Source organism: Ornithodoros turicata, chromosome 3 (assembly GCF_037126465.1).
Source record: "Ornithodoros turicata isolate Travis chromosome 3, ASM3712646v1, whole genome shotgun sequence".
NCBI classification, from domain to species: domain Eukaryota; kingdom Metazoa; phylum Arthropoda; class Arachnida; order Ixodida; family Argasidae; genus Ornithodoros; species Ornithodoros turicata.
The window spans coordinates 16,856,172-16,879,222 of NC_088203.1; the positions used below are offsets into that span (position 1 = coordinate 16,856,172).

Genomic DNA, 23,051 nt, shown 5'->3' on the forward strand with positions numbered 1-23,051 from the left:
TAGGAATATGAGATATCATTTGCTGAATCAGATAATATGTGCTCCAGTGTGAGCAACACACACACAAAAAAGAAAGTAGTGTTTGCTACATCACTGCGCTTAGCCGGTGCGCGGCTGCACGCTATACGATGTATTCTTGCAATCCGCACTCTCCGATACACTCATTTGCTATTCTGGAAATATTTTTCTATGCCTGTGTTCGATATAAAGGATTGAAGAGCGCTCTTGCAAGCAATTAAGATTAATATTTCTCATTGTTTAGCTACCTCCGAAACCCATGAACGCTCCTGGTCTGGCCACAACCAAGAAAATGGCAACCACCATAGTGCGACGAAAATTTTCGAACTTACTCCAAAATTGTGGGTTTCGAAACAGTTTACGATCATATACGCGCAGTGAAAGCGTAAACTCTCAGCGTACAACCCGCACTTTGACAGCCTGCATTACAGGCACAGCCCTTGCGACATATTTCGTACACAGAAAGCACGGATTTGTGATTCACGCAAGGAAATCGGCGAAAGATTTGGCAGTGCGTACAAATAGGTTTTGCGGTAAGGACATGGCATGAAAAAGAATTAATTGCGCGTTTTAGGATGAAGCTGTGGAGGAAGACCAAATCATGCACCTCACTCAACGTGAAAGGCGATTCATCCGCTTTGCATCGGTGGAATACTTGGGTCAACTTTACATGACGCCAGAAGACTTCTTGGAGTCGCTCACGGAAAAAGAACCGAGGCGTAAGCACATATTTGCACAACTTGTAGTGTGTAATTCGGGATCATGCAAAGCGACGAAAAAAAAAAGTATGAAAAAAAAAATGTCTGCATTGTTATTGGATGGCAAGGGTCACGTGAGATCGCGTTCCGTTGTGTTGCGCCGAGAGCAGACGACGTCACTGGTGAAGCAGCCTTTAAATCAGCACAGGCGGCTTTATTGAAGTTATATTTCTTGGCACGTTAGGCATGTTTTTTTTATCGGCCCCAGGTAGTCTTATACCTCTGGAAAGTCATTATAAACGTATTAATGTAAGGCTCTAGAGCAGCTGGGCAGCGAGAAGCATTGATCCTGCTGAGCAAACTTATAAACCTTTAGACACCTTGGGTTTCTTTATTTTTTTGGGTACCTACATTTACTCTTGGGTTTTGAGCCCTGTACATTTCATACAGGTGCATAAATATGTGCAAGAATGTTTGGGATCATTGTATGAAGATTTTATAGCGTTTTTCTGAAATGCTGGATGTAACATCTGTTTCCAGCTCGCATTCACCGTCGTCGTCTGTCAAAGAAGGACATGGACTACATTGTAGACAATACTCCACCACGAAAGCAAGGATCCACAAAGTTGTTTAGGAGCTTGCGAGATTGCGGTAAGGCTTCTAGTTCCTTTCCGCCTCTCTTGGCAATATTGACTGAATCTAAATGTGGCTCCAGCATTAACTAGATGCTTTGTTCTACTTTTCAGGAATAATATCTTATACAGAGTACTTATTTTTGCTCTCTGTACTGACAAGTAAGTATAGCACTCAAACACTGTGTAGGTCGAGAGAAGGGTAGTAAGTGTGCCTAACAGACTTGGTTTCTCAGAACCACAGTCAGGATTTCGCATAGCCTTCAACATGTTCGACACTGATGGCAATAAGAGGGTCGACAAATCAGAGTTCCTCGTGGTAGGTTCCTTTGACGCACATATTTTGGTTGTTGTTATCATATGCTGGAGAGCACATATTCAATATTTGGAAATGCTTATTGGTGTTGTAATGTTGTACTGATGTTGTAAATATGTAAAAATTATTTAAATGTATGCACAATTCTGCATGGTTTCATTAAACATGTTGTGTAAGTTTATGGACTGTACGAGAAGTAAGAGTGATCGAATTATGCAAACTTTTGTACAACTATGGACCTTTTTAGGTGTGCTCTAGGAGTATAGGGTCAAATTTTTTTGTCTGCGAAATTTAATAGCGATCTTAAAGTTTCTAGCATGCACTTTAAAAAAGAACCTGCTTCCAATGGGTTCTGCTTCAACAGGTGTTTTTACTTATTTCTATGCAAGTGTGATCTAAATCAATCTCAGCACAATGACCACTGTCAGACAACGATAATCACAATGTACAGCCAAAGAAATTTCACGATTAGTTGTAATGTACATTATAATGTGTCATAGATCAGAGTTCGCTGAAATGAAGAACACATTCATATCCTTCTTCCATATATCAGTACATATTCTGAAGCACCCATTAAGAACCAACAGAACTTATCTTTTGTTGTCTTATCTCGTCTTGTCAAAACTTATCTTGTCTTATATGGACAATGACTGTTTTCATGATGGTGTAGTGCTGTGACTGTCGTAATGTTATGCAAGCATAAATAAAAAACTGAAACAATAAAGAACATCGAAGATACCATAGCAAACCAAGAAATTTTGAAAAATTGCAAGTGCGAATGTCTGTTGGGAATCCACAGGGATCCAAGAAAATTTGATCTACAGAAAATTTTATAATCTAGAAGAAAAAAAAAAAAACTAGAGCGAGCAAATGATAAATAATTATTAAAAAAATAGCGAGCAAACAATCACAACAGCTGAGACATGCCTCCTGCTAAGGGCAGAGCTGTTCAGGCCGGGAAGGCACATTGCTATATGACAGGAATTCAAACATGGATGGATCGATCAAGCTCTCGGATTGTTTCGAATGGCTGATGACCTACTTTGGCAGTGTTTGCATTAAAATTAGCAGGGAGATAATGCTGCTTCCATCCCAGTTTGCATGCTCGTCATGCAAACTGAAAACATTGCAATTTCCAATCAGTTCTTTCTGTCGTTCATGATGCAGCATTTGAACATCGGCGCTGCATCTATTGTGTATACGGTGTATACGGATATGTGCGAATGAGTACACATAATATTCTGTCGTGCCCGAACGTGTTCCATGTGTCAAGCATACACAGCCACGAGGGTGCTGATGGATGTAGCACATCCCATTCAGACTCAGCTATGAAATACAGCCCCGGGCTCGGCACGTAACTTCAGATATTTGATCACTCTTTCTTTGAGAGCTATACAAATATTTATTGTTCATGCATGCTTTGTACATGTCATCAGGTTCAACAAATCCTTGTATCGGCGCTGTTTTTTAAAAAGTCGGGTAGGCTGGGACTTTTTGAGGATGTTCCCGCTGACGTAGTAAGTTGGTTTGGTTCGTTGAGTTCATTTAAAAAATACTCACTCTCTGCTCCTGTCCTATATGCCTTTGTTCCCCCGTGGTTTCAAGAGGGCTTTGGAAGTGACTGTCTCACGTTGGCTGTTTGACATGCATGCTGTGGTTTTCACCCTGCTTTCTTCCCCTTCTGTGGTTGATTATGTGGTGATCCTCAATAGGGAAATACCTCATTCTTTTTTTCTTGCGGTGACTGTGTGCAGGGAGGCTGCATAAATGTAACAACAAGGCTGATGATCTGTGTTGGCTACCATTGATTCTGTCCGTCCATACAAATAATGGTTACTGTGCTGCATTGGCAGATCCTGGGTGATCCTGTGCTGTCGGTGTTGGCTCTAACAATTCATAGTGTGAGAGTATATATATGAGATGTGTGATATTCTAACATGCACTTTTGAGCCTTGTTCTGCATATATGAGGATGACATCTGCTGCAGTATTACTGCTTGCATGTGAATTTGACTTGTGTCTCTCATGAGCGTCCTGAGTCTGTTCAGAATGTGTGTTTGAAAAATGGATTTGCTGCGAAAATGACAAACACCTGTGTATAACTTGATTTCTTTTCCCCTTTTTGGCCTTACGTATGTCCGCCAGTGGTGTGTTCCTAATGATATCCCAAGTTCTAAGCTAAATTTTAAAAACATTTCTGTTTCTTTTGTGTGTGTGTTTCATGTGCCTTGATCTTTATTTTTGCATTCATTATTTGTTGCGTCACTGTGTCTGCTCTTTTTGTTTTAGCTCGAAAAAATATTTAGCGCTGTGTCGAGGCGCGGAAAGAAGCTTAAAACCGCGCCAGAATCAACTGAATTGGTAAGTACATTATTCATTTGTGCATTTGACTTTGTGTCGGGAGGTCTAGATTAATGCGCAGAGTTTAGTGCTTGTTACAGTAAGCTGCACTGCAGGAATCTGGAAGTGCAGACCTTGGTCTTATTAGTAATTTGTGCGTAGTGTTCATAGGAGTTATGAAGCTAATGCAAACATGAGTACGTAGATTCAGTATATTTTCATTGTGGCCTAAATATGCAAGATGAATTTTAGACAGTGCCTAGTAATGGTATTTATCTCACAGAAATTTAAATTTTTTGATTCGATGAGCTTGATATCCTAGAAAGTACGCATGTTTTAAAATGTCTTGGTAAAGGTCCACAATGTCATCTCCAAACATACTGGTATACATGCATGAAGTAGGTCCCTATCCGGGATATTGAAGTTGTGACAGTTCTAACTCTACTAAGTTGACAATAGGTAGTTTTAGTGGACCATTAGTAACATCACCATGATACTAGAATGTATAAGCAAGCGAGCGAGTGATAAGAACTCAGAATAAAAAAAATTTAAAAAATTTGAAACTGTTTCGTACTTCTCTAGTCTCAGGGTTTTTAATATAATGATTTCTAATCACCGTGAGGTTATTGTACCTACCAGAACCAAACACAGTGCGCGTGACCCTGAATCTCATTCGTTGATTGGCTACGACAGATACAGTATTTTGAAGGCCACATTATCAAAGGTCTACTGCCACTTTCTAATGTTTGTTGTCTCTGCGTGGAGACGTCTGTTACCCTTAATACATCCCCCTTAATTCCTCCATCTATGTGATGCTACTAGATCATCCTTAAGCACTGAACACATGCACTGCTATTTCCTCTTCCAAATTATGTTATTATCCTTAGCAGTGCACTTAACCTCGACATGAATATCACTCATGTACTCCTCATGTATTGCCACGGCCAGTGTTCCACACAGTGAATGTTGCCACGTGTATTCCTGTGAACGTTGTCACATAGATCTCACTTCATACTGACACCTTCCATATTGTACCTTCTGTACGCAGAGGCTCTTTACGTGGCATAGTCATCCGTCAGTAAGGGCATTTACGTATCAATGCATGACTTTTCACACCTTTTTCTATGACATCTTCACCCGTAGATGCGCATGGTGCCCTGCACTTTCCAGCATTTCAAATGCACTGACTTTCACACAGATGTGTGTTTTTTCTCTTTTTTTGGCATGTGTTTTTAGCATGTGGGTTCTTCCACGTCATTCAGCATACTACAGGGTGGCTTTTGTATTCGTTACAAATTTTTAATCAAAGAGCTACGAGTGCGGCGTAGATGTCGGTGTTGCAGTTGAGTTATACGCCATGCTCTCAAAGAGAGGATGTGACTACTAGGATGATAAATTACCTAAAATTAATAGTTTTTTTGTAAATTCCACATTAGCATCGTGAAGCAACTGTGGGTATGAGCGGCGTACAGACGTGGACAGATGGAGTGAGGACAGCTGGAAGGAGCAGGGGAAGGGGGGGTTCGTTTACGTCCTGGCCAGACTTCAGGGGGAACTGTGCAGACATTCGTCAGGAAAGTCTTCTGAAAAACCTCAGACAGCACAGCCGGTGGTAGGATTTGAACCCACAACCTCCCAGTGATTCAGCACGACCGTGACTACCACCAATGAGCGGGACGCCATAGCCCGCTCGACCATGCCGCTGGTCCTAAAAGTATAAGAGGGTTTTGGGAAAAAGTGGAATAGCACAGTGGAAGACTATCCTTACTCAAAAGCCATTCTTTTTTTTTAAGAATTCCTGAAGCGAGCACGTGCGTTAAAATGTCCATCACCAAATTTTGTTATGCAAATGAGCCGAAACCAAAACCGTGCACGGCTGGAACGCATGCACTTCACGTCTGTGGCTTATCTGGCCAGCAAATCAGTACCTACTCTGGTCATCTCCATCGCTTGAAAGGATGTAGCCCTCTGACGTGGGTTGAGTGTTTTCGTTCTTAGCGCCACTGACGTGCGCAGTTTCGTTTCGGCTGTTTTGCATAATGAAATTCGGCGATGGATATTTGTACTCATATGCCTGGTTCAGGACTTTTTAATAGATAGAATGGCTTCCAGCGAGGATTGTCTCCCGTTCTCGTGTCTCCTTTTCGCCTGAAAGCCCGTAATTCAAGAGTCAATTAATGAAATTTATGTAATTGGTCATCTTGTAGTTATATACTCCCTTCCAGAAAATGTCCACCTTCCCGAAAAAAACTTGCCTGCAAGATCGTTATATATGCTGCTCTCGTAGCTTTTTTATAAAACTTATAACGAAGAAAAAAACACCCTGTATATTAGCGCCTATATGAAAGCTTATTTGCGAGAAGGAAAAAAAAAAGGGTGTCTGTGGTATTTATCAACATTGGGGAATTTTTTGCACAAAGAAATAATTTGATTAAATTGTTGTATTAAAGCTAGGCTGTGCTTTTCTGTATGTGTCAGTCTTTAACAGTGGGTAGTTGTGATCAGACCAATATAAGTTACTTTTTAGAGCTATTGAATTGCAATTAGTACTACTACTTGTATATGTTGATAAAAGTAATTAAATTACAGTTACACTGACTATGAAGTAATAATTGTAACTTAACTACAATGCAGCTAATTTGAAAAGAAATGGAGTTAATCTATATTACATTACTATCAATCCATTATATTAACGTATAACTTTATCATTGTTCCTTGGGGAGCATTGTCATAGTCCCCTTTTGACTTCTTCTGAGGTATTGGCATTAGAGTATATTTTAAGGACCATGGAAGGGCACGACAAAAAGTATGTCATGACTAGAGCGCAGATAAGTATGCACTAAAAACTGCCGAAATATGCATGCAACTATGCGCTGCAAATCTTAATATGCAGTAAAAATCCTCAAAATATGTAACCTTGGTACAGAAGCAATGTGCCAAATGCCTATTTAAAAAGTGAGCATTTTATTAGGGATAACGCGGCAAAATCAAACCGCCTTCTTTCCACATCACACAACAGAGTGTACTTGTGGCACATATATAATTCATGGAGCTGAATGCTTAGCGTTATAATGATTGAGAAAATCGATTAAACGTAGGCTAGCTGGTGGACAAAACCCATGGTGAAACAAGCCTGAGCATGGACAACATGAGATATGCACGTGTTTCGTTTTGCCCACGCTCAGGTTTGTTTCGTCATGGGTTTGTGTCCGGCACCGCATCATTCCGATTAGAATGTGAATGCCACCCGTCTTCATGACGGTAATGTGTCAAAGGTGCAGTGCGGCCCATTGGCCATGCACGCTGTGGAGGATGGAGCAGCCAGGGTAGAGGCACCGTACCTCACCCCACCGAAACATGGAAGATATTATATTCCGACCAGAATTTTCGCGAAAGACTACCAATGCCGTCCCGAAACCACTAGAACCAAACATGAAAAAAGGAAGAATTAAGCTCTCGCTCCCGAAAATATGGCAAAATGTACAATTTCATGCGAAATATGCCACAGTGTGCAAACCATTCTGGTCGGTCCCAAAAGTGTTTTTTCAATCGTCCAGATACCAAACCATATTGTGAAAAAATCATGTACGTATTTGCATGAAAATCTGCGCTCTAGTCATGACTCGCGAGGAACAGAAAGTAGGACGACAAGTCCTGGGATACATGTTCGCACAAGATAGTACTAGCACAGCGCGCAGTCCTGCATGGTGCAGAAGAGAGCTCTCAGTCTCGCGGATCAGTGAAGCCCTTAACCTCGGCAGCCCCTAACCCCTAACAGAAGTGGTCGTATGAGCTGATGTCACGGCACGCTAGAAGAAGCTGGGGGAGCTTTCCACCGCCGCTTCAGCACATTTTTGTACACTCATTTTGTCCAGAAATGTACGCGTCTCAATGGAAATACTTTGCGTGATGGTTCATGAAGGTAGTATGTTCATATCACATGACAAAAAAAAAAAATATATATATATATATAGACAGGCTTCAAGGCAGGCCCTGTGCTCCATTACAGTGGAGCTCCATACGTGTATTGCATTACTACTCGAGCCTGGCCCTAATTACACACACTGTTGTGTACCCGTGTTGCAGTTATATAGCAGTGTTCTTTTGTGTGTGAGTCAGCAAAATCATGTACATCGAGGAAACGATTCAAGATTTAAAATGAAGTTCAATCCCTAATCGCATGCAAAGTAATTCCAAAAGTAGCTCCAGGGGCATCACGAATTATCCGCACTTAAGTAAGTCATATGTAATGTCAGGAGTAATCATGGAAGTAACTAAGTGCTGAGATTATAATTACAGTAATTAATTTACGGGTCTGGGTACGGGTCTGGGTCGGATCAGTTACTTTTATAGGACCCCATGCACGCACCCTGCCAATTTTTAGCCTTTTTGAGCTCCACATTCCATTTTGCATTGAAGTCCTGCTAGAACAGCACATTTTTCTCATCTGCACAAGCTTATCAGTACCCATGTGTACAGTACGCATACACTAGGGCAGTAAAACATGACGTGTTTTTAGGATGAAGAGGAATTTGACATCTCAAAAGCAATCAACACAACAGTTTTGGTACATCTCTTTGGCAAAAAGGGAAATGAGACATTGAACTACGACGACTTTTTCAGGTGAATATACGTACAGCAATCGCCACAGTTGTGGCAATTTTTGTCTCGGGTTACTTTACGTAATAGTAATTATTAATTAAGTAATTATTATAAGTAATTATTAATTAGTATGTTACGTAATACTTTACGTAAGGAGAATGGGTGAGGTTTACGTCACTTCGTGACGTCGCATACGCCATCGGGATTAGGCGGATCGCTACGCTGCTCCTACATCGCAGCAGCAGACCTGCATGGCAGTGCCCCCAACATCACGTCACTCGACACAAGGTCGACTTCTCGGGGCGTTGTCAGAAATTTGAATTAAATAGAAATTGTACAGTGACAAGAAAGTATATGGCAAATATACAGGGTGAGTGCTATAAAAGGTCAGTCACATTTTTTGCGCGTGACACTATATCTCCTTGAGAGAGAGGCTTCCGCTACCACACAGTAAATAATTTGTGCTAGAGAAACGTATGAAAAAATAATGTTGCCATGCACTGCATAAAAAAATTAATGGGACCACTCAAACTCCTGTCTTTGTGCATTTTCTATGCGCTCTACCGATGGATTGAGACAAAAGTTTGCGTCATCGTATTTATTTTGTTACATAGTACTTGGTAACCACAATTTTTTTTTCGTAGGTTTATCTGGCATAAGTTCTTTACTCTGAGGCAGCGGAAGTGTGTGCATCATCATGATATCGGTCGAGGAAGTATCACATCATGCACGAAAATGTGACTGACCTTTCAGAGCACCCACCCAGTATTTTGTATGGTGCATTCATGGCCTCGGTGCCTTCATGCACTCCACCTTGCTCTTTCAGTGCACTGCATTTGTGCCCGCACATTTTATTTGAATACAGTTTCTTTGCGGAATACAAGCAAAAAAAAGAAAATTTACTCACAATGTCGGACAGGAAATGTGCTTTTTTTCCCCCCAGGTTTATGGATAACCTTCAAACAGAAGTTCTGGAATTGGAATTCACAGAGTTCTCCAGAGGCATGCTCACCATTTCGGAGGTGGACTTTGCGCGAATCCTGTTGCGTTACACATACATTCATAGCGCCAACTACGAAGCCTACATTGAAAGAGTCATGGAGAGGATTCCCGAAGAAAAGGTTTGTGCAATCTCTATGTGTGTCCTATCTGGCTATAGGTACCGTTATTATAAAGTATGAAAGACTAGTAGAAAAAGATTAGTAGAAAAATTTAGTAGAAAAAAATTAGTAGAAAAAAAAATTTGTAGAAAAATTAGCCAGAGCTCTGTCCAGTACTGGAATGGCGACGTTTGAGCACTTACAAAACATTTACTATATTAAAGTTTGCTTTCCAGCACCCTTTCCCTTCCTTAGTCACTATTTTTCTTCTCTAGTGGTTCGAAGTTCATCTGGGAACCGTGGCACGTTAGGGGTATTGAAATGTGTAGTGAAATACTATATACATATTGAATATATACTGAATTGACGGTAATGAATGGTGGTTTAAAGGGATGGTCACATCTGGAAACCCGCCCATGAAACTGATACCACCATGTTCGGAATCGGCCGACAATCTACTTGGTGATTTTTTTTCCTCCGAAAAGTGCTTCGATATTAAACAACAAATTTTAAACATCAGATCTGCTTCCGTCAGTTGCAGAGGCTCCTGCATAGGGATGGAACGATATCGATATTCTTATCGATATTATTTATATTTGATGTATACGATGTTATCGATGTGTTTAAAATATTGATATTTATCTATATAGATGTCGATACGCATGCTGAAATATCAGTAATTTGGCGGCTTCTCAGTACGAACAGGATGGGAAAAAAGGAGCGAGTCATCGAGTTTATTAAACCAAATGACACATTTTTTCTCTCTCTTCCTCTTGATTGGGTTTTGCCTTGGCAGTGAGAAAGGGTTAGGGACTGGGAGACAGTTAAACAACTGGATGCTGATATTTCGTGTAAAGCTGTGATTCACGTTATGGGCATATCAGTGTTGATTTTGCAGAATTTGTGAATACCGTCGAGTTCGAGTCAAGGGCAGCAAACACCAAGCTCTGGTATATTAGATGTGGGCTCTTTCTTCGCCTGTATATTACTTTCAGTGATTTTCGAACGACTGTCTATCGTGTCGTGGAAATACTTTAGATGCCGCTCTCTGGAAAAAAAGTTGAGAAATCGATTGCTTATTCGTCAGACATCTCTCAGGTATCCAGCCCTTTGGCCGAGCACTGTCGTGATAGATGATTTCAAGGTCAGTTAGTACAGATGAGTTATTTGAAATGAAAATGTAAAGGTACGGTGGACGTTAAACTTGTAGAGAGACTATGGTTTTGCAGTAAGATGAACCACACGACCATATTATATGGTGTGACAGCTTTTCAAATATCGATATACTTATGTATATATAGCGATAATTTATCGATATAAATATCGACATTTTAATAGATTTTATCGATTAAATTTACGATGTTGATATTTATCAATATCGAAAGCTTCAACAGTTGTGCATCACTACTCCTGCGGCATGACATCACTCCCTAAGCGGAGGAGGGAGAGGGCGGCGCTCGGAGGAGGAAAGGTGCCTTCCAGACGCTCCGTAACCGTGTATTCACACGAGTCAGTTTTCTGCCGGCTGACGCTCAGGCGGCAGCGGCCGCAGGGAACATCACAGCCCTCTGGTGCCACGTGACCGAAGCTTTTCGCCGCGTCACCACTTGGTCTCCGGAGCGGCAGCCGGATATCCCTGTATTCACACGAATCAGTTTTCTGCCGGCTGACGCTCAGGCGGCAGGGAACGTCATCGCTCTCCTGTGCCACGTGACCGGCGCTCTTCGCCACGTCACTACTTTCGGATCTCCGGAGCGGCAGTCGGAGGCAGCCGGATATCTTGTCCTCCCGGCACAGATTCTGACGACCAACGGCGTCTGCTGCCGGCAGAAGGAGAAGGTGACGCAGCGGATACTGGTCGCGTTTGCTTTTTATTTCATCAGGATTGCTCTGCATGTGTCTCATACAACGGCATTCACTGTACTGTGGCCAGTTCTGAATTGGAAGGCCAAAGATGCTTGGCTTTACCACTTAAACGGTGCAACGACACACCGGCGCAGCTGCTTCGGGACAATTATGCAATGCATAGGTGGATGCCTACAATGGAGTGTTGCATAGGATGCTTTTTCTCTGTGTGAGGCGAAACAGACGCGGAATATAAAGTATGAATGTTATATTCTTTCCTCTGTTAATTCTTTCGCTACACAAACCTTGACTACATATAGTCGTTCGCTTGTACCTTTCCAACGCATGCATAAAAACATAATAATTGGAAGCTATACTCCTCGAAGGGAAAATAAAAAAATTGAATTGATTTAATTTAATTATTGCCTACCTGTAGCTCGATGTCGCAGCCTCATCGCTAGTCGATCAATTGTCGGTACGCTATCGCACCTATATTGGTGCTCAGCATCGAGATACGCTTCATTTGTGGAAAATAAAGTCAAGTGTGTCATCGTCCATTCTTAAAATACTCCGACAGGCGTTTGGGTCGTCCACACGGAGATCTGGCATAAGGCTGTTTTACATTCCATAGCGCTTCTTCAGTATCTATTCTTTGGCTCATATCTTGTCCCGGTTTTTCATGATGCACTCTGCATCATTCACAAGGAGCGCAGTGAGACCCCCGCACGGCATCGGTATTCCCCAGACAGAACACTATCTCCTGCTGACGTTCGAAATAGATCCCAAGTCCATGTCCTGAAATGGATATCAGATAGACATCTCTGGGAGCTACATGAATGGACGTCCTTAATTGTACATCGCAGGATCTACCGTAACGGGCGTTTGAAGAATTGTCCGAATAGGGTCCCTGACGGGACGTTGCAGGGAGCATTATCAGAGGAGAGAGAGAAACATGGCAAGGTGTGTCGCGGCGTGAGTTCGACTTTCGCTGAGCCAGCTAAATGCCTCAAATCAAAAGCTGTAAGAAACACAGACGTTATCGTTGGAGTTAATATAAATGGAGTGAGTTGGAGTGAGCCAAGCAGTTCTTCAGTCCAGTGCTATCGGTATACGCAATCGCATTAAAATTAAACACCTCACCCTTTCGCAGGCAAACGGGACTCTAGAGTTGGTGGAAGCTCGCGAGACAAGCAATATATAGTATCTGTTTTCGCTTAGGAGAGGTATGCCACTGCCTTTCTAAGTTCATGGTTCTAACACCTTTTTTCTTTTTTCCATTTTTTTCTTTTTAAAATTTCACGATCAATGTCCGTAACAGAAATACTAGATAGAAACAAAGAGGACCAATTGAGAAAGAAAGACGCAGTGGCCGAAGCTGAAACAAAATGGTACAAAAAACGCCTGTCCACTTACGCAGCAGCTCAATAAACAGTATCAGTAATAATGAGGAAACACCGGGCCCTGAGCACGTACACAAGTCCGTGCAACGTCCCGGCATCTCCGTGTAGCTTCCTGTGAGGACGAACGACGGATATTTGTGGGAAGTCTAAAGCAGGGCCACCCGGAGATGTGGGGGACGTCTGTCGGATGTTTCCCAGGGAGATCCGAATTGCCGGGAAAGGATATCCCCAGGAGCACCACGGGAAGTTTTATTCCGTTCGGGTCCTTTTCTCAAGACCGCGCCCTCATTTGTTCTTAGGCAGTGACGTTTTCTCGTTTTCCGAGAGAGGGAATTCCGGCATACTCTCAACATCTGGCGTCCGCTCTTGTCATGTATTCTATCGAATAAAGCTTGGTTCGCACTACTGTGCGTTTATCATTGCGTGCAGACAGCTGCATGCCTATACGTGCGACATCAAGTAATCCGCATGACTGTTCTGTTCACATAGATGTGGGCCACAGCAGTGTGTCAGCCATTGCACGCCTTTCACCAAGCATTACGGCGGAGAGTTTGATGTCGACGTCTAAGTCCGGGGTGGTACAAACTGCAGAAAGTTTGAGTGTGTAATTAAACCTGCATCTTTGTTTCTTGCAACTTACACGTGCTGCATGTTGAAATTCATCTCATAAGAAGGAGAAACGTCTCAACGCGCATGCGTAAAAGGCGGCCATTTGATCCCGCTTGCGACTTGGGACAAGCTGGGATGGCTCCTGAGTGGATCTGTAAAACCAATATGTTTCCTCTGTAGCTCGAAGAGTGCTACGTAAATACATTGCTGTTACTTATTTGTTAAAAGCTTTTACTTGTTCACTCTATATTTCACGATCGGACAAGTTATTTTTGCTACCTGCCAGCACTATGGAAAAGTTGCAGTTAAATTGCCATTCGGAACAAGGTTCTAGTATAAACCTCCCACATTCATCCGTATATCTCTGGACGACATCCTGGTGACATTCCTGCGACATTCAATCAGTGCCCAAATCCTGCTCTCCTGGATCTGCGATGGATATCTCTGGGATCTTCAGGCTGCCTCCTGTGAGATATTTAAACATGCTGAGCACGATATCCTGCAGACATATAGGACATCTGTTGTTTGTTGTAAAAGACCAAAACGCGAATGTCATTTTGGGATATCCCATAGGTATCCTAAGGGTATCCAGACATTCGGATCGCTCGCGGCCTTGTAGGGATGTCCTACGGGTAATAATCGTTTGCTGGGCTACGATTAATAAACTGACACTTTAGTTCCGAAGTCGACTGGAACGGATGCAACCGTCCATTTAAAGTGATGTTTGTCTTCGCCGTCATCGATTCCGAAACTTTGGTGGCATTTTGTGTTGATCACTGACCGTGTTACCGAAAATCCCATGTGAATTACTGGCGTAGTTTCTGTGCAATTTGAAACACATCGCAAGAGCAGACGCCTGATGTTGAGAGTATGGCGGAATTCCCTCTCTGGAAAGACGAGAAAACGTCATACTGTAACCGACCAATGACGACACGGCATTGACAACGGCGAGCGGCCTGGGAAGCGGTCGTCTTCAAGACTCGAGCTCGGAAACGATCGTCTGCGAAGCCGTTCTATTGTGCGCCGCTCTCTGATCGGCGTTGAAAAGTACGTCATACGTCAACACTATGTTTTTGCCGCTGGGGCTCTCCCAGCTGCAGAGGGTGCTGCGCTTTTCGGGGGGAAAATTGGCCAAATAGACTGCACACGTTTCCGGAGGCGACTTTAGTTAGTGTCTTTAGCTGTCTGTAAACGTTGCATTAACTTTAATTGTGTGGGATATCGATGCATATTGATAAAATACCGATATATGTAAATATGACAACTACGGATATTTTTAATCTAGCCAATGCTTATCGGTACTGTGTCATATGGACATCCAAAATTCGGACATTTTTGTACATCTGCTTTCTACGCATGTATTTTTTTTCTTTTTTCGTTTTTTGCAGGGAATTACTTTCGATCAATTCAAGGCATTCTGTCAGTTTTTGAACAACCTGGACGACTTTGCCATAGCCATGAGGATGTTCACGTTCGCGAACAAACCCATCTCCCAAGGTGAGATCTCTGAAGTCACATTAGTTGTCAACTTTTAATCCTTTTAGTTGCAAATCAGTGCCTTGTGAGACATCGCCCTCATAGCTAGCTTTCTCTCTTTGTTTCTTTTTGTACAGAGGAGTTTCACAGAGCTGTAACAATCTGCACGGGTCACGTGCTGGACAAGCACTTGGTGAACACAGTCTTTCAAATCTTCGATTCCGACGGTGATGGGTTCCTGTCGTATAAGGAATTCATTGCGATTATGAGGGATCGGCTGCACAGAGGACTACGGGTAAGCTCATTAAACGGACTATGCATGACGATACTTGCATCACTAAAATAAAGTTATTGTTTTGCATCGTACCTGATTTGCATTTGTGGGACGTATTCTACGTCGTTCTTACATGTTCCAGTGGGTTGTCATATGAACTACGTGGCTCAATGTGTGCCAGAGGTGTCCGCAATTATGTGTTCCATTTTGCACTGGCTTTTTGCAGTTATCTCTTTCGCGAGTTGTAAGTATTTAATGCAAGCTGATGTCTTTTGGCTTCGCTTTTTCTTCTCGCTGCACCTTTTATACCACCTGCTATTATGCCTTAGTTATCAATCGTCACACTTCTTGAAGTGACACTTCTGACTATATCTCGCGTCTTCGGAATCCTACCCAATTTGAGCTATCACAGTCCACGTGTCTCACATTGTATTGTCCCCAAATATTGTTTCCCTACGTGACGCGGAAGTATTGCAAAACTAATTTCTAGCCTAGAGAGGTATGACATCATGGGGTACTGCGCAATCTACAAGTCGCCTAGCAACATTGATTCTCGGCGGAGACGGACTGAGACGGGGAAGGTGCGTGCGCTGTTGCTAGGACTCATGCGCCAGAGCTCTCGGTGACGTCATAACTATCTTGGAGAATTCCAAACTTATGTGCGCTGACTGCAATTATATATTTTGCGTACCGAGCCCTTCAGCTTTGAGTAAGTCTTTCATCTATAATACGAAACAGAATAAATAATATTTTTTTTAGTCCATAGTGACATTTTCAAGGACCTGTGATGGGGCAAACGGGGCTGTGACGCGTAAAAAATCGGCACCTCCGCGAATACCGAAACTCGTACTGCTCGGACTTCACGGCAGGCATCGCGGTCAGTGATGCGGCCGTGGATGAGGTCATGTGCTTTCGAGAACCAATGGGAATGGCCGAGGTACATCTGACGTCACAGCATGACGCAATTATTTGTTCGACGCTTTCTCTCTCGGAGACCATGACACGTAGAGAAATATACAGGGTGTTTCACATAACGTGATTAAAATATACGTGGTGGTCCACCAACCACGATAGAAATCATAGTAAAAAACGTAGGCCCCGGAGAGACATGCGGTCAGTGGATTTTGTTCTGCCAATCTTTTGCCACATATTGGTAACATTTTTATTTCATTTCAATTGACGGAAAGTTACTTAATTGAAGTTGAATTCCGAAATTTCCCAAGGCAACCTAACGTTTTCTTTGCGGAAATGGGTTCCCCGTGGTCATTTTACTGAGTATAGCACATAATCCCACTCGTAATGCAATGGCAATTGCCGAAATAAATTCGCCGGAAATCCGTGGAAATGAGCCCTTGGCTCCGCCTCTTTTTTGACGGCTCGTAGTTTGAGCGCAAAGCTGCGAAGAAAGGAGGTTACATTACAGCCACACGAGGGGGGAAAGGGTTACAAGCCGTCGGGTGACCTCATTTTTGATAAGGTAGCTCTGATTCCCGCATTCACCGCGCGTGTTTGTTCCGTGGGTAAGGCTTTTAACCCCTTTCACGCTTCGTGTGGCGTGTCAATGTAACCTCCTGTCTTCGCAGCTTTGCGCCCAAACTACGAGCCGTCAAAAAAGAGGCGGAGCCAAGGGCTCATTTCCACGGATTTTCGGCGAATTTATTTCGGCAATCGCCATTGCATTACGAGTGGGACTATGTGCTGTAATGAGTAAAATGGCCACGGGCCAATTCAAAATTAAAGTAAAATTAAAGCCAATTAAAGTAAAATGGCCGCGGGCCAATTTCCGCAAAGAAAACCAGAAGAAATGCAAAGAAAAGCTCACGGTATTTGCGGGGAGAGGAGGAAATGTTCCCGCCTCTTGTTTTACTTTTCTTTGCGCCGCGTTGACCTTGATGCTGGTGACAACCGACTTATCACGAAGAAAACAAAACAACCGCCGTATCACAAAGAAGCGAAGACAAATGAAGGCGGGGACACTTTCTCGTCTAGACGCAGATTTCGCGCGCGCCTCTCTGCGAAAATCAAGCCGGCGGCGCTAAATCGTAATTTTTACTTTTTTTTTTTCGACTATTTCCGTTTCGATACTCTGCATATTTTTTGTTGGGTCTGCGGTTATCCGTGGAGGACATCATATTTATGTAACAAGAAAGTGAGTTTCGCTTGGCAATTTTCAAAGTTCAATCGAAAAAAATAAATTTACCGCAATTAAGAATTGCCCTTCCTCAATGCCTTCCTCAATGATGGCAAAAGTTTCCAGAAGGTAAATGCCGAAAGTCCGACAATCCTCAGGCGAGTACTTCGCCAGTTACAATATCACCTTAGATGAAACACAGTATATTGTATACAGGGTGTCCCAGAAAACGTGTCATTGAATTATAATAAAAAAACTACACCACCTAGAATCATGGGGTCAATGGCATTTGTTCTTACTGGGTTTTTGCCACCTCCTCATGTGAATGTCGTGTAACGTAAGTTTAATTATGTAAATTTTTGCGAGCTTAGGTCGGAAATTTGCCTAGTAAAGGTCACTTTTTTACCCCACCAATGTGAAGAGTGTGTCTAATTTAGTCAAATTAATGATAATTTACAGGGATATTCAGGGGCCATCCCATCGGAAAAAATAGCCGAACATCATGCTCTACGGAGGTCGCACAGAATAGCGCACGATGATTTTTTCAGCGCAATCTTTGTCAGTCCGACGAAAGGAGGTTGGAAACCCAGCCCTCCCCGACATCCCAGAAAGAGATAAAACAGGCACGGCTTATCACGTCCGACTTGCGCTGGGATAATGCTTTCCCTCTCCGAATTTTAGGAACTGTTACTTTTTCTACTGTCACTCTGTGGGCTGGCTTCGGAACCTCCTTTCGTCGCACTGAGAGCGATTGCGCTCAAAAAGTCATCGCGCGCTATGGTCCGGTGCTCCGAAAAGCATGATATTCGGCTATTTTTTCCGATGGGATAGCTCGTGAATATCACTGTGAATTATCATGAATTTGAGTGAATTCGGCACGCTCTTCATATTGGTGGGGTAAAAAAGTGACCTTTACTTGGCAAATTTCTGAGTTCAGTTCGCAAATATTTACATAATTAAACTTGGAGTACATGACATTCACATTAGGAGGTGGCAAAAACCTAATAAGAACAAATGCTGTTGACCGCATGATTCTAGGTGGCGTAGTTTTTTTTATTATAATTCAATGACACGTTTTCTGGGACACCCTGTAGAAAATCTACTTGTCTGAACTATGGGGGTCAACGCCGTTTATCTCGGGGGAGGTTTTACAACTTCTGAGCACTTTTTATCAAATTTAATTCGCGAGAAATTCAATTCTCCCAATTGAACTCCGAAAAAAACGTCTGAGATCTCTGAAAGAAGCGACGCTCTTTCACTTTTCCTCTTCCGAGGTTGCAACGCAAAGTTATCTGATGGAAGACTAGTAGAAAACACGTAGGGGCGGGTGACCGTTTTTCTTCCGCCGAAGGAATGAGCTGGGCCAACAGTTTGAGCGCCTCGAAAGGACGGTTTAAGCATTTTTGATGTTTTTCCAGCTATTACCAAAATAGCGAGGAATGTATTTTGCAATGCAATGGGATAAATACGACGTGCGCTTTCCGTTTCTGTAAAAAATAAATAAATAAATAAATAAAGAATAAACGTGAAGTTGATTTTTGTAAACTTCAGAGATCGTTTGGAAAAATTCAATTTCTGGTTAACTAAATTTGACAAAAGTGCTCAGAAGTGCTGGCAAAATATCCCCCGAGAAAAGCGTTGACCCCATAACGTTAAGACAAGTGGGTTTTTAATACGATTTTTTTATCGTGTTAGGTGAAACACGTTGTATTTTTTCCCATTATCTTAAAAGTTCGCGCCTTTCAGAATCCAGAATATAGTGTATGTGTTGAATTTTTTCCGATGAAAATCCGTATTTCCCGCGGTTTTCCGTGACATACGGAACCATAAGATATCTGCTCCTTAGCGGATATTCGAATTAACCTAGATTGAATTAACGATCCCTCACCTACAGTGAAGCTTAAGCTTCAACCACAAAAATGAAGGCGTCGGAAATGGCGTCAGACGTGCTTATCGCGCCCATGTTATCCTACTAATCGCCGTTCACCTATTTTAATTGCAGTCCCACGTGATCTCCACCGAGGGCTGGGAAGCGTTCAAGGTGTGCATCAAGGAAGAAATGAGATCTGCGTGAAGTACTCAACAAACACCAACGCGAGCGACGCGAACAACAAATGGGACGAACTTATTTATTATCGATTTTATCTAATTTCGTCGTAAGTATAGTTGCTGCGGGAGAACTCGCCGTGTGTACTTGATATAAGCTGCTGTTCTGTAAAAGTAGGGGTAAAATATTAGGCTTTACTTCGAATTATCGAGTACGCTGTCTAAGGTACATGTAAATGTGCAATACGAGGTCACTACAATTTGTAAATAGGCGCGCGTTTAATTAGTGGGTTTGACGTTTGTAGACATCTAGGTCTAATAGAAGTAAAGGCTCTGCTTGAGTACCTAGATGAAAAAATGGTACGGGATCTATACTAGTTTGAAGGACGGAAAAGTTGGTTTGTTAGTGGTAATTCATTCCATTATGCACCCCCTGGAAATATGGGATGAGAGGTCCCAGTGTTCGGAATGTTTAGCGTTATATGACATTTCGACCCTGTAACCTAGTGCACAGGAACCGAATACGAGAAGGGAGACAGTGAAGGTTGTGTTATTGTGACTTTCAAATTGCCTTCACTTCTTCCCAACTTTCTGCTCTTCGTCTTTGTTTATTGATTTTTATTTTTTCGCTGATAAGCCTACCCTTCTTCAGTCAGTTCAGAGAAAGGTTATTTGTTTACAGTGTATCAGTCGAAGCGGCATAGATGCCGATTTTCGCCCGATGTCGTCGTTGTTGTCGATAATGCATATTAGAATTTGTTAACTTTCGCTGCAAGAACTGTGATGTAAAGTGCATTTAGTGATAGCAAGAGTAGTTAGTTCGCTTTTAGGGGCTTTGCTACTGCGGGGACAGTCGCTCGAACAAATTTTCGCAATCAGATGATCAGTCTTCTTTGTAGGGCACTCTGATTTTGTGACTCATTTGTATACTTAATTTTTTATATCCAATGAAATATTTGCCAGTATTAACGAATTTGCCAAAGTGATTATACTCATCACGTTTGCTGCATAATAATCAGTCACTCTCACCCGTCCTCTCTTCTATTCGAACTTATATGGCCTTGAATTCTATAAACAAAATCCACGGTGTATACGTATGCATGCGCTACCTACCAAGGCGTTTCGCACGCACACACACATGGGTGGGGGTAGGTGGGGGGGGGGGGGGGGAAACACAAGCGAGGTATGCGAAATTTCGCATACTTCTGGCACAACATCAATTACCTGATTACCATCTCGGTAAATAATCCCGCCCCTGTTTCTGGGAATGAAAACCGTACGATAGATGTAGTTTGGGACCTAATATTTCACGAAAAAAGAAAAAAAAAAACGATCAGCACGGGCGGCTTTCGAAAGCTTCGCCAAGCTTCAATCTCGCATGCGAATTGTGCTGAATGGGAAAAGGTTGCACACATACGTATACACGCGGGAAGGTCGGAGTCATAATTTTCGTGCACACACATAAAGGCTCGCATTCTGGTGAAGTAATTTTTCTTGCGGGACTTCTCGAATGAATGGTGCGTGTCGAAGGAGTTGAGGTTGTTCTGGAAGGTCGCCAAGGCTTTGCCGTATCGGTTTCGGTTTCGTTGCTTTGCTGGGCATTCTTACCTTTGGATTTGAGGCGGTGAAGTTTGGTCATTGAGCTCCTAAATTGTGAATTTCTTTTTTCTCGTTTTTTTTTTTCAGTGCGTTGTCTAAATGAAATCTTATCTTTGCGCGTGTCTGCCAGGACGATCGTTGTCCATAATTTCAGAAAGCAGCGTGTTTGTCCACATCAGCGACGCTATCACATTAATTAAAGTACCCATGTGAACAACTGAACTCAGAATTTTACCTGTGGAATATCTAGTCATGGACTCGCGTACGATCCAGTCTGTTTTCCTTCGCCAGAGATGGAAAATCACGGGATATTTTCCCGAAATATATATGAAAAATCTCTTTGCCTGGTCCTGCCACTGTTTTTATATCTCGTTTATATTCTAAGTTTGTTTTCGTTTTTACTGCATACATGCAGTCGTGCCCTGTTTGGTATCAGCCATTGTTGTAACTGTACTTACTACTTAAGTAACCTAAATATATTTTATTGTCGTCCTCTTCGTCGTCGTATGTATGTACCGGTTGTCGTCGAGGGCTTCGTGCATGTGCTGGTACCTGGACAGGTAGAGCTGATTGATTGGGTTGTCAATCGATGCTGGCACTTTTTAATCACATATAAGAGTGATTTGTCACTACACTCTTAAAACATAGATTACGATAGTTACCATAGTTTACATAGCTTCACCGCACAGCACGCAGGCAGCCAACCATCATCCTGAATGGCATCGGTGCTCTCATCCGATTTGTTGAAAACGAGAGGCGTATGCATATACGCTTTTTTGTGACACTCCTGCAGTTATGGTAATTGGCACAAAAAGCCGTACGGTCGGAGCTTCCCACAAAACAAGAATGATAACGGTATATCACTCTGTACAATATGGTTGGCCCCCAGCGTGCTATGGGGTGAAGTGCTGTTTGAAGAGTAGTGTATCAGAGATTGCAGTGACGATTTCACATTATTTCGTATGGGTTTCGGTTTCGCTACTTTGGTGGGTATTCTTATTTCGTAGTTTATCCGCTGTCCGCCAGGTGTGAGAAATATTGCTTTACTTATGCTTAAATGATGCTTCGTGCGAATTCTCACTTTTCTCGTTGGTACCAGTTGCTCTAGTGCCTATCTCATCAGTGTGCCAATAAAGAGTTACATCCACGTTATTTGAATTCGATGTCTTTCCTTGTACACGTACATGCGCTATGTGCATTGTTGCAGGGAGCCGTGGAATGAATGAATATCATGCAGTTCCTGTACCTCCGCTAGAAAAAAGAAGAAGAAACACGCATAAAAGTTCTAGCCTGGCTTGTTTTGTGAATCATATCGTACTCGTGTAAGCTTAAAGATTATTGTGTCGCTGTGTGCTTAGCAGTAAAAACGCCAACAGCTGATCGGGAACACTATGGAGCTATGAACACTATGCTATGGAAAAAAGGCAAGTCAGTGGTCACTGGACAGAATACACACGTTAGTGCGTGCGAGTAGCCAGAAAAATATTTCTGGAGGTGTTCTATGCGGACTTTACATGAGGGAGGATGAGTTCCCTCTCGTTTCCCTCTTCCAAATGCACTACCAAATGGTACGATTTCGAGGGGGTTTGAACCCCCTGATCCAGTCCCGTGACTACGCCGCAGACACACGTGATCAGAGGTTCAACGCGCTTGCTCATATCTCACCTATGAAGGCGTGTCCAGTTATTAGGATGTCGCTGGTCTACAATAGCAACGCATTGCTTAGTAGTTCAGCACGGCTCGACATGTATATGTGTATGTAACATGTGTATATCCTGTCTCCGAGGGCCTGTGCAGGGCACGGTTAGCATGCTACGAACCAACAACGGAGTTCAGCAAGCAGTATAACTGACCTCTTTCACACCTTATGGGACCAGCTCCCGTGGCATAGTGGTTAGGATGATCGCTTTCCACGCCGAGACTGGGAGGTGACACGGCTTCGAATCCTGTCACCAGCTGTGCTGTC

General features: G+C 42.7%; 2 protein-coding genes across 4 annotated transcripts in view; one reads left to right on the forward strand and one right to left on the reverse strand.

Annotated features, from left to right (window-relative positions):
• The window catches only part of LOC135388221 (arginine/serine-rich protein PNISR-like), a 20,753-nt gene extending 19,979 nt beyond the window's left edge, over positions 1–774 (reverse strand). The window contains exon 1 of the mRNA XM_064617629.1: positions 626–774. The gene's annotated coding sequence lies outside the window, so the exon portion shown is untranslated. The remainder of the gene's footprint in view (positions 1–625) is intronic.
• Positions 130–22,237, forward strand: LOC135388222 (calcium uptake protein 3, mitochondrial-like). 3 transcript variants are annotated; one of them, XM_064617630.1, is made up of 13 exons: positions 130–529; positions 593–737; positions 1,257–1,367; positions 1,463–1,510; positions 1,585–1,667; positions 3,101–3,181; positions 3,953–4,024; positions 8,523–8,626; positions 9,549–9,726; positions 14,948–15,056; positions 15,173–15,330; positions 15,536–15,553; positions 19,443–22,237. In XM_064617630.1, the coding sequence occupies exons 1-13, from the start codon at positions 278–280 to the stop codon at positions 19,512–19,514; spliced, it is 1,431 nt and encodes a 476-aa protein (XP_064473700.1). In that variant the 5' UTR covers positions 130–277; the 3' UTR covers positions 19,515–22,237. The 3 variants fall into 3 exon arrangements, with proteins under 3 accessions (XP_064473700.1, XP_064473702.1, XP_064473701.1); XM_064617632.1 differs by lacking the exon at positions 3,101–3,181 and having other exon boundaries at positions 131–529; XM_064617631.1 differs by lacking the exon at positions 15,536–15,553 and having other exon boundaries at positions 136–529.
• The last annotated feature ends 814 nt before the right edge of the window (positions 22,238–23,051 follow it).

Bases quoted from the DNA above. Each gene is read 5' to 3' on its own strand.
- LOC135388222 (XM_064617630.1), top strand. From the start codon at position 278: ATGAACGCTCCTGGTCTGGCCACAACCAAGAAAATGGCAACCACCATA. The intron at 1,668-3,100 runs GTAGGTTCCTTT...ACATGTCATCAG, and splicing joins ACAAATCAGAGTTCCTCGTG to GTTCAACAAATCCTTGTATC. The intron at 8,627-9,548 runs GTGAATATACGT...TTTTCCCCCCAG, and splicing joins AACTACGACGACTTTTTCAG to GTTTATGGATAACCTTCAAA.